Source organism: Podarcis filfolensis, assembly GCF_964270895.1.
Source record: "Podarcis filfolensis genome assembly, chromosome: 10".
NCBI lineage: Eukaryota > Metazoa > Chordata > Lepidosauria > Squamata > Lacertidae > Podarcis > Podarcis filfolensis.
Window position 1 is genome coordinate 27,527,697 of NC_139612.1, and position 13,052 is coordinate 27,540,748.

At 40.1% G+C, this 13,052-nt stretch overlaps 1 protein-coding gene across 4 annotated transcripts in view; it reads left to right on the forward strand.

Moving 5' to 3' along the window:
• The window catches only part of ARID2 (AT-rich interaction domain 2), a 103,400-nt gene that overhangs the window by 88,561 nt on the left and 1,787 nt on the right, over window positions 1-13,052 (forward strand). For all 4 annotated transcript variants that reach the window (XM_083574303.1, XM_083574301.1, XM_083574302.1 and 1 more), the window contains 5 exons: window positions 8,150-8,295; window positions 9,234-9,372; window positions 10,565-10,650; window positions 12,073-12,196; window positions 12,279-12,370. In XM_083574303.1, coding sequence (XP_083430429.1) covers window positions 8,150-8,295; window positions 9,234-9,372; window positions 10,565-10,650; window positions 12,073-12,196; window positions 12,279-12,370 — 587 coding nt within the window. The remainder of the gene's footprint in view (window positions 1-8,149; window positions 8,296-9,233; window positions 9,373-10,564; window positions 10,651-12,072; window positions 12,197-12,278; window positions 12,371-13,052) is intronic.

Sequence of the window (13,052 nt, forward strand, 5' to 3'; positions counted from 1 at the left end):
CCAGTCCTCCTTCAAACTCTCCAACTGATCTGTGGTCCTGGTCTGTGTCCTGACAGCCTTTTTAACATGAGAAGCCATGAACTTGGTCTGGAAATTGTGAAAACAACAAAGGATATGGTCTTTGTTGCCCACATTTCAGAGCTGGGCTTTGGAGAGACAGTAGGGCTGAATTTAATTAAGTTGTTAAGCTAGTGGAAGCAATGAATCCTGCTAGTGCAACAAGACTTTTCCCACCAGTGCACTACTTCCTGCCTCACCAGATCTGCTGGGGGAGGTCAGGATTACTACCAGAACCCTGAGGGCATTGAGAGATGGGGTTGTTCCAGCTGGCAAGCAGAAATGCTTCCATTGATGGAACAATCTGCTTAGCACTGTTGAATTGCACTTGTAGTTTTGGATTCTAAGACTAGCGAGTAGAAGGGAATTTACAGAATGAAATTTCAATCCCTTCCTCCCTCTTGCTGCTGCCTAGATCCACAGAAAAGCATCCCTAGGGGGTTGAGGAGCTCTCCTGAGCAATGTGGGATGGTATACAAGCAGGCGAAACATACTCAGTTTGGTGGGTTGGGGAAGGTGGTCCTGACCAATATAGGATGGAGTATGAGCGGCTGCAGGAGTCCACCATTGACGCCTGGACCTTGTTGCATTGTTCAAGACACCTTGATGCTCTGGAGAGGCTTTTCAAGGGGCATAAGTGGCTGTCCTTCTATGAACCTTCTTCCATTCACCTTTCTCAAGATGAACTTCATTAGCAGTAGATTCAGAACAGTCAAAGGACTGCTTCACACAGCAGATATTTAACTAATGGAATTCACTAAGCAAGTTCATAAAGGATGGTCTTATCAGTGGCTCTTTGCCATGATAGCACAATGAAACCTACCAGTTGTTGCAAGATCAATAGCAAGGAAGGGCTGTTGCCATCAGGTCCTACTTGTTGGCTTTTTCTAGCAGTGCTAGAAATGGGATTGTAGACCAGGAAGCCCATTCGTGGATCCAATAGGGCTCTAGTTACATTCGTTCTTTACATTTATTGACAAAGGATACACACTTGTTAAATGCTGCAGAAATCTGTGAATTTTTTTACTGGATTCTGTACAGAATCATTCATTCTATAGAGTACATTATGCTTGTATCCAAGTAGTCCTACAGTTCTCTTAAGGGCAGATGTTGATGTGCCTTCAGTGCACCATAAGGCATCCATCTAGATGAGGAACACAGCTTTTCTGAAATATATCTTTGAGAACAGATGGGCCAAGCTGCCCTTATGACTGACTTTTGGTTTTTAATGTACTGTAGATTTCTGGAGCAGATTGACCTCTCCTGGACATCAGTTCACTTGCAAATAAAGGATAGAGCCAAACATTTAGCTCAGACCACATACAATGACACCGAACTAGTTTGATCAGGCTGCGGTTCAAAATCCTTTTTTTTTTAACCATGGCACTGCCGTTTAAGACCTTGTAACCTAGAGTATTGTATTTCTTCTTTGTCTTATATTTGAGAAACTTGCATATGTTTCCAGACACTGTCTTGGTTATAACACCTTTTATCCTCGAAAGCTATGGATAAATTTAAAACCACTCAGACTTGCAAGCCTGTCAGCGTGAGAAGGGGTTGTTTTTAAGCTTAGTTCTTGAATAAAGAATCTCAAGATAATTTGCATCTTTTATATGTTGGGCTTTATATGTAGTTTTCCTACTCTTTCATTTTGAATACATGGAATCAATGTTTGACAGGGCCAGCCCAGGACATTTTGCTGTTTGAGGTGAAACTGCAAATGATGCTCCTCTTGCCACAATATTGATGCCTACTATTCAAGGCCATTCAACTAATTTTAACACATGAGGCAAAAAAAAAATCTACAACCACCTGTCCCCTTTCACTGGCAGTAAAAATGCAGTAATAATAAATGACAAATATTTGGTGCCTTTTCATGACATCCAAAATCAGCTGCCTGAGGTGGTAGCCTCACTCTGCTAAATGGATGGGCTAAACCTGGAGGCAGGCAAATCTTGTCCCCATCTTCACAAATGTGAAGAAGGAAGACCCAGGTAGCTACCAACCATCGATACCAGGGAAGGTCCTGGAACAGATAATTCAATAGTCGGTCTGTGAGCATTTAGAAAAGGGATGCTATGATTACTAAGACCTAGCATGGGTTTCTCAAAAATAAGTCATACCAGACCAATCTGATTACTTTTTTTGATGGAATTACAGACTTGGTGGATCAGGGAAATACTGTGGACATAGTGTATCTTGATGATGTTTAAATTGTATAACAAATTCTACCAACCAAACTACAGTGGTACCTCGGGTTACAGACGCTTCTGGTTACAGACTCCGCTAACCCAAAAATAGTACCTCGGGTTAAGAACTTTGCTTCAGGATGCGAACAGAAATCGCGCAGCGGCAGCGGGAGGCCCCATTAACTAAAGTGGTATTTCAGGTTAAGAACGGACCTCCAGAAAGAATTAAGTTCTTAACCCAAGGTACTACTGTATGTATTTCAGTTTCTTTAATCTCTGCTAACATTCTGTGAACTATGTTTTAAGATACTGCATTTACTAAGTGATGGAAATAACCCACCACACGCAGGTCTTGCTATCTGAACACAATGCGTTCTCAGGAAATTGTTTGTTAAGACAAGTGTTTGCATAAAGAGTCAACTTTTCCATTTATTCCTATGAGGAACTTTCTAATGTGTTCCTAACCAAAGGATTTTGACTCCAAAATGACACTGACACCCACACCCACACCCACACACACACGAAAACCATCTGAAACCTTGCAAATGAGGGGAAATGCTTTCTTGTTCAATCTCTCCCCCATTCTCCCCCTTCCGTCATGTTTTCTGGCAAAACAGAAAAGGGTAACGCTTGTTTAAGGCTGCATATTTGGTTACAGTACTAAATGCGGGTTTGGCTGTTCAGATTAGCGGTGTGTATACAGGGGTTTGGATACTAATTCCTCATGTTTGGATAAGTGACTTTTTCTATAACAAGCGTTTGGATAGTGGGAACTGTGTGTATCTCCTATTCTGCCCTATATATGATTTAACCACTACTGTTCTGATTCATAGGGTGATTTATTGTGATGACCAAAATTCAGTCTCTTGTTAATTGGGAAGGATAAAAATGTCAGGTAATATATTTCACATTAGTTGCACTCCGGACTAGAGTGCTTATAATTAAAAATATATGTACCTTGTATGGTATCATGGGGAAGTAATCACCTTTTCTGTCACCAGCAGTTACATTGTTTGAGTTGAGCAGTTTGTGAAAATACCTCAAAAGATTGGTTCCTTTATTCCTAACATTTATCTTTGCCATATTTGAAGCTTTAAAAATACATATTTTGAATGATAAGATAAATGAAAAATTATTTTGGGGTGGGGGGGAAGAGAATGTTTAGTCCTTTGAGTGAGAGTAATCTTATTTATTATCAGTTTCATTACTGTTAAGCTATCATATATTTATTGTTGTTTTTTGAATTGGCTGCTTTCCCATATCAGATTCAAGCTGCAGTGTATGTAATGTGTTAAGATAAATATATACGCTCCCAGTTATCACAAAATCCTTGCTATTTGAATTATGTATATTTTGCTTATGTGCGCTTTGAATTGTACTAATGGTAACCTTTAAATAATAGTTTCATTTCTGTGTAGTATGTATTTGAATAATGAACCATACAAAATGGGCTTGTGAAGGAAGCAGCGTATTCCGAGGACAGTTTGCATTTATGATTCAGTACCCTAAATTCCCAAAGAGTGAGTTAGGAACTGTAATGTATTTTGATTTAATGCCTTTACAGTCTTTTTTTTTTAACCCACAAACTGTATTGTAATGGTAATCTAATTACCTGCACATTTTTGTGTATATGTGAAGACTGGTGAGATGCTGCTGCTGCTGCTGCTGCTGGTGGTGGGACCATGTTCGCCTTTCTTTTCCCAGCCAGCTTCTCAGCTGAGGTGATAAGAAGAGATTTGGGGCAACCTTTTTCTTGGTATCCCGTGCAGATGCAAATCCAACTTTCAGTGCATACACCTTGTATTGGAGAACAGTAATAGACCATGCATTTCAAAGCATATTTAAAGTACATAACTTCTTCCCCAAAGAATCCTAAGAACCATTGTTTACTCCTCAGAGCTACTATTTTCATCACCCTTAAACTACAGTTCCCATCGGAGAAGCCATGTGCTTTAGAAATATGCTGTGGATGATGTAGTCTAAGAACAATTTGGGTTACTGCAGCATTGATTTTATCCTTTGCAGATGCAAGTGGCCTGCTCACGGTTTCAGGGCTCCAGCTCAAGCCGTGAAAGAGCAGGGAACTCAATTTCACAAGCATGAATCTCTTTAGCCGTGTGTTTTCCTTTTAGTTTATTGGCTCTCTGCCACTAGTTTTCAGTAGAGATCCCATATGTAGAGATTCCTGAGCATCATGAGAGAATTGGCGTTAAAGGGATGGAATGGATAATTGATTCTCCTTTTTCAAATGGGATAGCTAAAAAATAAATAAACCTTGGCATGAAGAGTGCATTAAGGCCAGATTGGGAGAATAACCAACATTGCACGCAAATTAGCATGCTGATGGACCCTGATGTAAAATTGACTCCTCACAAAAATCTATGGCCGTTTTTCCTGGTTCTTTGTCAGAGGCTCTGCTCAGTAGTAAACCAAAGCTGAGTGGCTTCTTCCGTTTTGTCTTGATCCTGTCCATCTTACTTAAGCAGTTTTGGGCAGAGTTAGCAAAATTCTTGTTCTCTGAAAAGCACCTGGCAAATGGAGGGCACTGAATAAACATTACACTGCCTCAGCAACACCAACAAGCAGATGGCTCATTTCAACCCAGTTGGATTTTAGCAAATGGGAAAAACACCTAGCTTGGTGTGTTGTTTAAAACAACAGTATGGATTGCAAATATTGCACATTGTTAAAGTGTTTTGCGTTATGTTTGTAGCTTCATCTGGTCAACTAATTTGCTGCAGTTTGAGACGGGAAGGAGTTGGCATCATTTCTAGCTTTCTATTATCTTTCTGTATTTTTCCTTTGAGGGCATCGCTTTTGTGATTGGTGATTGAGAGAGCTATGTATTAACTTACCTGGAAGCTTGTTTTATTTGACTTTCCAGAAACATCTGTTAAGTGTAGCTATGCTTCCCTCCCCATATTGGTTTATCATAGAAGTGCTTGATATTGGGCCAGTTTTCCAAAAGTAAGAAATCGGTTTATTCTGGGGCTTGAAAAATGTCGACTTTCAGACTCCCTTTTCCAGTTCCCCCTTCTTCATAAGCACTTACTTGATCCATCCTATTTAAATAGGCTTCTGTGGAAAGCAAGTTGGCAAAACTTCAAGCAGCTCCAAAGCCATTGGCTGCAGCCTCACCTTGATATGGTCAGGCTAGTTGCTGCAAAGCAGGTGCATAGCTCCAGGAGCTATTATGTGTTGCTGTGTATGGAGCCATTGAAGTTCCCAGATGGAGTGACTAAGCTTGTCATTTGACTGTTATTCACTTTTGAATAACATGAATGTACTGAGAGTTAAATTTCAGTAATCTATTGTCAGTAAGGCAAAAAAATAAAATTCATGCCACACAGGCTATTCATTTTTCAGTCTGAATTATCTCTGTGCTCCTTGCATTTAGTTCAGTTTCTCCTTAATTTATGTAAGACCATTCTTGAAGAGGTCTTTGAACTTATGCTGATCTTTAGGTGGTTTTTTTTTACAGGAGGCATACAACTGAAACTTGGCTTTTATAATTTTTGCATCTGTGGGTTAAAACACAGAGCCTAGGACTTGCCGATCAGAAGGTCGGCAGTTCGAATCCCCACAGCGGGGTGAGCTCCGGTTGCGCGGTCCCTGCTCCTGCCAACCTAGCAGTTCGAAAGCACATCGAAGTGCAAGTAGATAAATAGGTAACGCTCCGCCGGGAAGGTAAACGGCGTTTCCGTGCGCTGCTTTAGTTCACCAGAAGCGGCTTAGTCATGCTGGCCACATGACCTGGAAGCTGTACGCCGGCTCCCTTGGCCAATAAAGCGAGATGAGCGCCGCAACCCCAGAGCCGGCCACGACTGGACCTAATGGTCAGGGGTCCCTTTACCTTTACTAGGCATAGTATGGTCATGGTTATGTTCCTTCATAGAAAATGTTGAGAAAAATAAGCCCAGAGTGCTTTTTAAAAGGTCTTGTGGTCAGCCTTACACTTGTTCACTCCTTTTAATGATGGTTTGTTTAACTGATCTGGTGGACTTGCTGGAATTCTAAATATTTTGCATTTATTTAAGGGGGGGGACTCATATGACTATAGTTTACCATGTACTATATGGCAAAAGCTGGTCAGATACAGGTAATTGTTTTCCTATACCAACCTCTGCTTGCCCAATGTTTCTGAAACAGTGGACATTGAACCACTTTCTGGTGTGCCTCAGTGCCACAGCCTTCCCCACCTTATAGTCATGCTATAGCCTTTTAGTCTGACTAGTACCAGCTCCAGAAACTCCTTGTCTGCTGATTAAAGATGGCCAGGATACAAAGGAGGATGTGGGAAGGAAGGTCTCAGGAGGTTTTGAAGGGCAATAGAAACTGAGATAACTGTTGTCTATGCTCTGGTAACCTTTGGTTATATTCCTGCAATACATTATACGTAGGGACAGTTTGAGAACTTCCGCTTGTGCAAAATTCAGTGGCCAGGCTGCTCACCACGGCAACATGGCTTGAGCATATAGTGTCAGTCCTGGCTGAACTGCACTGGCTGCCAGTTAGTTACCAGGCCCAATTCAAAGTGCTGGCTTTGACCTATAATTCCTTCAATGAATCTGCACCACAATACTGATAGGACTACCTCTCTCCATATGAATCTACCTGGACCCTGCAGTGTTCTTCTGAGGCCCTTCTTCATGTGCTTGTTCCATGAGAGGTCTGGAGAGTAGCAGCAGGAAATGGGCCTTTTCTGCAGTGGCTTCCCATTTGTGGAATGCTCTTTCCAGGGAGGTTTGGCTGGAGCCTTCTTTATACACTTTTAGTTGCCGGCAAAAGCATTGCTCTTCAAACAGGCTAACTGTTTGGCTGACTAACATCCTAGATCCCTTTAAATGTGTTGGGTGGGGTATTGGCTTGATTGGTTTTTGTCCTTGTCCTTGTTCTTATTATGTATTTTGTGTTTTTTCTTCTTGTATTTTTATGCTGTGAACCACCCTGAGATCTACAGATGAAGGGTGGTATACAAATTTTGATGATGATGATGATAATACTGGTGTTTTGAAGAGGCTATATTGATATAAGCACCAGTCTTACAAAAATAAATTACATGGTATAATCGTCCTGGAACCTCAGAATGCAGGGTGGGTGGGTACCTGTTTCTCATTAAAACGAAAAACAAATTGTGGAAAGTATCACAGATGTTGGGGAATAGGATTCCAGTTTGGTGTTTTATTTGGCATGCTAATGTTTAACTTGCTAAAGTTAACACTGATGGAGAGATTTCAAACATCTCACCTTCATTTTAAAATGGTATATGAAAGATGGAGTATGTTACTCCCCTCCCCCTTTAAAAGTGAAGGTCTGCCATTACGGTAAATACTTAAAACAACCCCATTACATATCAACATCATATGTGCCCATGTTGTGGCATATACAGAATGAACAGGTTGATCAAATCTTGAGAGTTGCTCATTCAAAATTTACTTAACGTTTGTTACAGGCAGTGAAAGGAAAAATCAAATATACATGGTGGTTTTAAAGATAATCCTTTAAATTACTCTGACTGAAAAAAAGATAAGTTGCCAAATTCATACAAGTATGTTAAATTGCTCCATCACTTTATCTCTATAGAGAAAGATTGCCATCTGGAAAGCTTCCTAAAAGCTGTATCTAATTCTGTGTTGAACCTGAAACGTAAAAATAGAGCTGCTATAGAATATTGGGGAAAGTCTGTAAATAGCTCAAGAGTACTCCAGCCTTTATTTCATTTTACTATTTAGAGACAGTGAGTACCATCTATCTCCCTCTGCAGTCAATAGCAAAACTGCTGATCACTATGGTTTCACCTATTGCCGCTGGAAGTGTGCTCCGTGAAAATCAGATCTTGCATTGTTCAATAAACAATAATCAGGCAGGAATTTAAATCCTCCTTGTTTTGAATTTTCCCACAGAGCACACCTGTCACACCCGTACCAATGCAAGTCCAGGGCCCATCTGTCAGTTTGCCACCTTCTGTGTTCACTGTACCAAGTTCGCACACAGAACAAGTGAAAAAACCGGGACAGAATTTCATGTGTCTCTGGCAATCCTGTAAAAAGTAAGTGTTTTTCTTTGAGTTGACCCATATATTACAAAGGTTTAGTTTTATGCAACATGATATTTGTGGTTGTTAACCCCCATCCTTTTTAAAGTTTCCCATCAGTACCTGCTCACCTGTCAGCTAACTGAGGAAACAAGGTTTTTTTTAATAGAGAAATAGAGAAAAGCATCCCTGTCTCGGTTCTTTTCCCACCACTGGAAACTAAGGTCTTATTTTGCTAGGGAGTTCCTTGAGAAAGCACTTAACTGAAGATGGAAGACAAAGCTGAAGATGATCTTTGGGAGAGTGAGAGAGCCAATACCCTTAGTGACTGGTTTTAGGGAACTTCATTTGAAATACATTATTCCCTTACCTTCAATGTCAATGGTTGAACAGAATCTTTAGCACCATTCAAGCACCTGTTTGCACAAGTGGTCAGTCTTACAAATGTTTAACTCTTTCATAGGAAAGAGGTCTTTATCACCTTTTTTTAAAAGGTACAAATCCATTCCTTTCTGCTGCATATAAATTCAGTGGTACCTCGGTTTTCGAACGTCTCCGTTGACAAACATTTCGGTTTTCTAACTCCGTAAACCCAGAAGTAAATGCTTCAGTTTTCAAACACGCCTCAGAAGTCGAACATGCCACGCAACTTCCACTGAGTGCAAGATCCTGAGGTCTAGCTGTAGGCTATTGAGTTTTCAGTTTTCAAACATTTCAGAACTCGGAACGGTCTTCCAGAACGGATTACGTTTGAAAATCGAGGTGCCACTGTATTGCACACTCTTTTGCAGCAAGCAACCCTTAGCGATAGTAAGTCAAACTTCTGAATAATTAACACTTGCCATTTCTTGCATTTTAATTTTTCAGTATTCATGTTGATTGCTCAGGCAACAAAATTGTTAGCAAAATCGTATTCCTTCTTCGCCTGAGTTTAAATGTATTACATTTTCCAGGTGGTTTCAAACGCCATCCCAGGTTTTCTATCACGCTGCAACTGAACATGGAGGAAAAGACGTCTACCCTGGACAGTGTTTATGGGAGGGCTGTGAACCTTTCCAGCGGCAAAGGTTTTCCTTCATTACCCACTTGCAGGTAGAAATTGGTCTCCTATCCCTTTTCTCAGTATTGATGTGCAATTTGAAAGGCATTATTTTCATATAAATATAAAAATTCTACGTTAGAAAGTAAGTGATGCACATTCCTTCTAATGCCAAGAATGACAGGCTCAGAAACAGTGCAGAAAACGCAGTCCAGTGTGATCTGAGCATGCTCAGTGGCCTTCAGGAACTACAGTAAATTAAGATTGTGGATGTGGGGGGGGGATGATGAAGGGGGAATTGTGAGAAGAGAATTTGCCAGCATAAGCCTCTAATAGCTTATAGATGGGGTGGAGCATGTGCATCATGAGGTGAAATAACTTCTTTCTATGCACTATATTGGGAGACAGCAGAAGGCCCAGCTATAGAACAACAGGGTGCTCTAATTCAGGGGCTTGCAGTCAGTTTCAAACCAAAAGTCTTACCGCAACATACATACATATATATAGCATTTGATAGTAATAAAATGCAGAGCAAATACCATTTTATTTTCCCAGGCTTTGAAAGCATTTTAACCTCTTGAAGTGGTTTTAATGCTGCTGTGTTTATATCCTTATCCATGAATTGTTTTACTGATGTTTTGTTCTTCTTCCTAATTTAATGTTGTGAACCACCCACTGCAATATCCGATACTCACTTTTCTAGGAGTAAGCATCATTGAACTCAATGAGACTTACTTCTGAGTTGTCATGCATAATGTTGTGCTTTCAGTTCCCTGTAAACATGATCAAAGCTTGTTCATATTTATTACATTTTTTTTTACAATGGCTGAGACCAATATGATGCACTAAATATTTCTACCTCATTCATCAATGGGCTGTAGGTTTGACCTTTTCCAGGTGTTTTTCTATTAGCTTCTGTGCAGTAGCTAGAAGAGTGCTTATCCAAATGGTGTTTTCCTTCTTCATTGCATTTCATTCTTCAGTCAATAATGAGGCAATGAATTATAACAACACAGTGTACAAAATGTCTCAAATTCACATTCTTCAATATGATGTTGCTGATTTTTCCATACTGACTGGCCAGTGTGCAGAGTCTCCACCCACTAATGTGAATGTGCATAATTGCAGTGTTTGTGTATGTTCACCAGTCAATTTATGAGATGTTTATGTACAGACACATACACCACTCTCTCTCTACTGGGTCTATGTTATGTATTTAACATTACTATTTTTTCTCTCAAACAGGATAAGCACTGCTCAAGAGATGCCCTTCTTGCAGGATTAAAACAAGATGACCACGGACAAGCAGGAAGTTCAAAACCTTCCACAAAGTAAGAGACATGAGCTTCATTATTAATCTAGCAGCAGAATCCTATGCATGTTTTCTCAGAATTTCAGCTGCGTTCAGTGAAACTGTGTCCCAGTTTAGCATGCATAGGATTGCTGGTTAAGTTCTCCTGGATGAACACTTGCATTGTTGGGGATGCAGCAAGGTTGCATTGCCAATCACCAGTCTAATACCTCATCTCCTTCTGATCCTTTGGTGGCAGAGGGTGGGACAGCTTATGGGTGGCATGTAGCTCACCAAATCTGTATTTTTTGCTTGGCACATACTGTGTACAGCTCACCAAACAGTACACTGAAGATTGTGTTATTTGTACGGAGTGTCTGCTCGTGAGTCTATCCATTTTGCATTTTTCTAGCAGTCAAACACTAAATATATTTGTCGTGGAAGGGTCCCAACATCCTTACTATTCCTTTTTAAATCTCTCTCAGTTACAGAAACTAGGCATTATGCAAAGAGAGCAGTGACCTATACCCACTTCCAATTTCAACTGCCAGTTGAATAAGTAATTATTCCTGTTCATCCCATTTTGAATGGGAACCAAAATTGTCTCCTTTTGTAATTCTCTCATCTTCATGAAAAGTTCTGATCCTTCCTCATGCAGAGCTCTTGTTTCTCCCCTCAGCTCATGGGCCACACTCATTGGCAGCATGACCAATTATTACAGAAAGATTTGTGGGCTGCTTCCTAATCTCCCATCTCATCCTCCTCTCTTCTCATTTTATTTATGTCACTTTTAGAGATGGTATAGAGGAGGAGACAGGGATATTGGGACATGCCTAGACCTCCCGTTCTCTAGGTGGCACTGGTGCACTTATTTGCAAGGCATACTGAAGGGAAGGGAGAAAACAAACAGGCCACAGAGCTCCGTGTGGAACCCACTGCACACTGCAGCTGTGTGGGGGAAAGATCCTAACATGATTCTAAGGATGGCTATCAAAGGATTAAAAAAATTCTTTATCATATTTGAATAGATTTGATATGTTTGCACAGTAGCAAAATGAATATTAAAAAGGAAAATCTGGGTCTGTAACAACATTAGCAACTTGAGAATTATAACTTTCTATGTCTCCGGGATGTTTTAAAAAATGGTTGATGTTTTATTGTGTTTTAAAATATTTTGTTGGGAGCCGCCCAGGAGTGGCTAGGGCAACCCAGTCAGATGGGCAGCATATAAATAATAAAATTATTATAAAATTATTATCATCATTACATATGATTGTTTTAGATCATAAGAGTTCGTATTTGAGCAGGGATTTCAATTGAGGAGTGTAATATTTTTAACCACCAGCATCAAGCACTGGCCTTTTGGGAGGAAATATATTGATTTTAATCTTTTTCTAGGGAGGAAATATTTATTGTGCCCCTTTTTAATTCCTTTTGTTGTTGTTTTTAAAATCTCATTTAGGCCACCAAATGCAGCAGGGGCTTCTTCCACTCCCAGAGCACAGAAGGCCATTGTCAATCATCCTAGTGCTGCCCTCATGGCACTAAGAAGGGGATCAAGAAACCTTGTTTTCAGAGATTTCACAGTAAGTAGCAAGCATATGGATTAAACAGGAGGAAAGTCTCCTTGTCAGGCTTGTTCTAATACTATTTTCTTTTCTGTCTAAGGATGAAAAAGAGGGACCAATTACTAAACACATCCGATTAACAGCTGCCTTAATATTAAAAAATATTGGTAAATATTCAGAATGTGGTCGCAGGTAAGCAGATCATGTCTTTAAAATTGTTTATCTCACTGACATGCCCGTACTACTTCATATTGTACTACTTCATATTCACTACTGCCAATAATGTTTGAGCTTCTGCGGCCTCTGTATTGGTTGCTTTTTCTGATAAAAAGTGTTTACAAGATGGTTTTCTACACATAGGCAGATTCACTCTGCAAACATAAGATTTTGCTGTGCTTCGGTTTTTGTACCCTATTTAAATTCCATTTTTAGTCTTCATGGTTCTTTTCAAAAGAGCTTGGAAAGAGGCAGCTGGTGTAAAATAAACAGTAAAAAAAACCCTGAGTTACTATGACCTGAGCCTCTGTTAGAAGTGAAGAGACATTTTATTGCATTATGCCCTGTGATCCCCCCCTTTCCACCTCCTCTGTTCTCTAATATATCCTGTCATTCACCTATCTACCACCATCCGACACAGTAAATGGGCATGATTGTCCCGGAATAGGATTTCCAGTGGGATTCTTAAATGTTTAAAAGATACCTGCTACACCCATTTCCCATAATTTCTATTTTGCCTTGCAGATTCATCTCCTCCCATGCACCCACCCATCTGTTTCTTTTTTCACCCTTCTGCCAATAATGTTGGCCATATAATGTTCCTCTCCCTGCATCTTTATTCCAATCTACAGCATCAGCCTGTACGGAAAAAAATAAA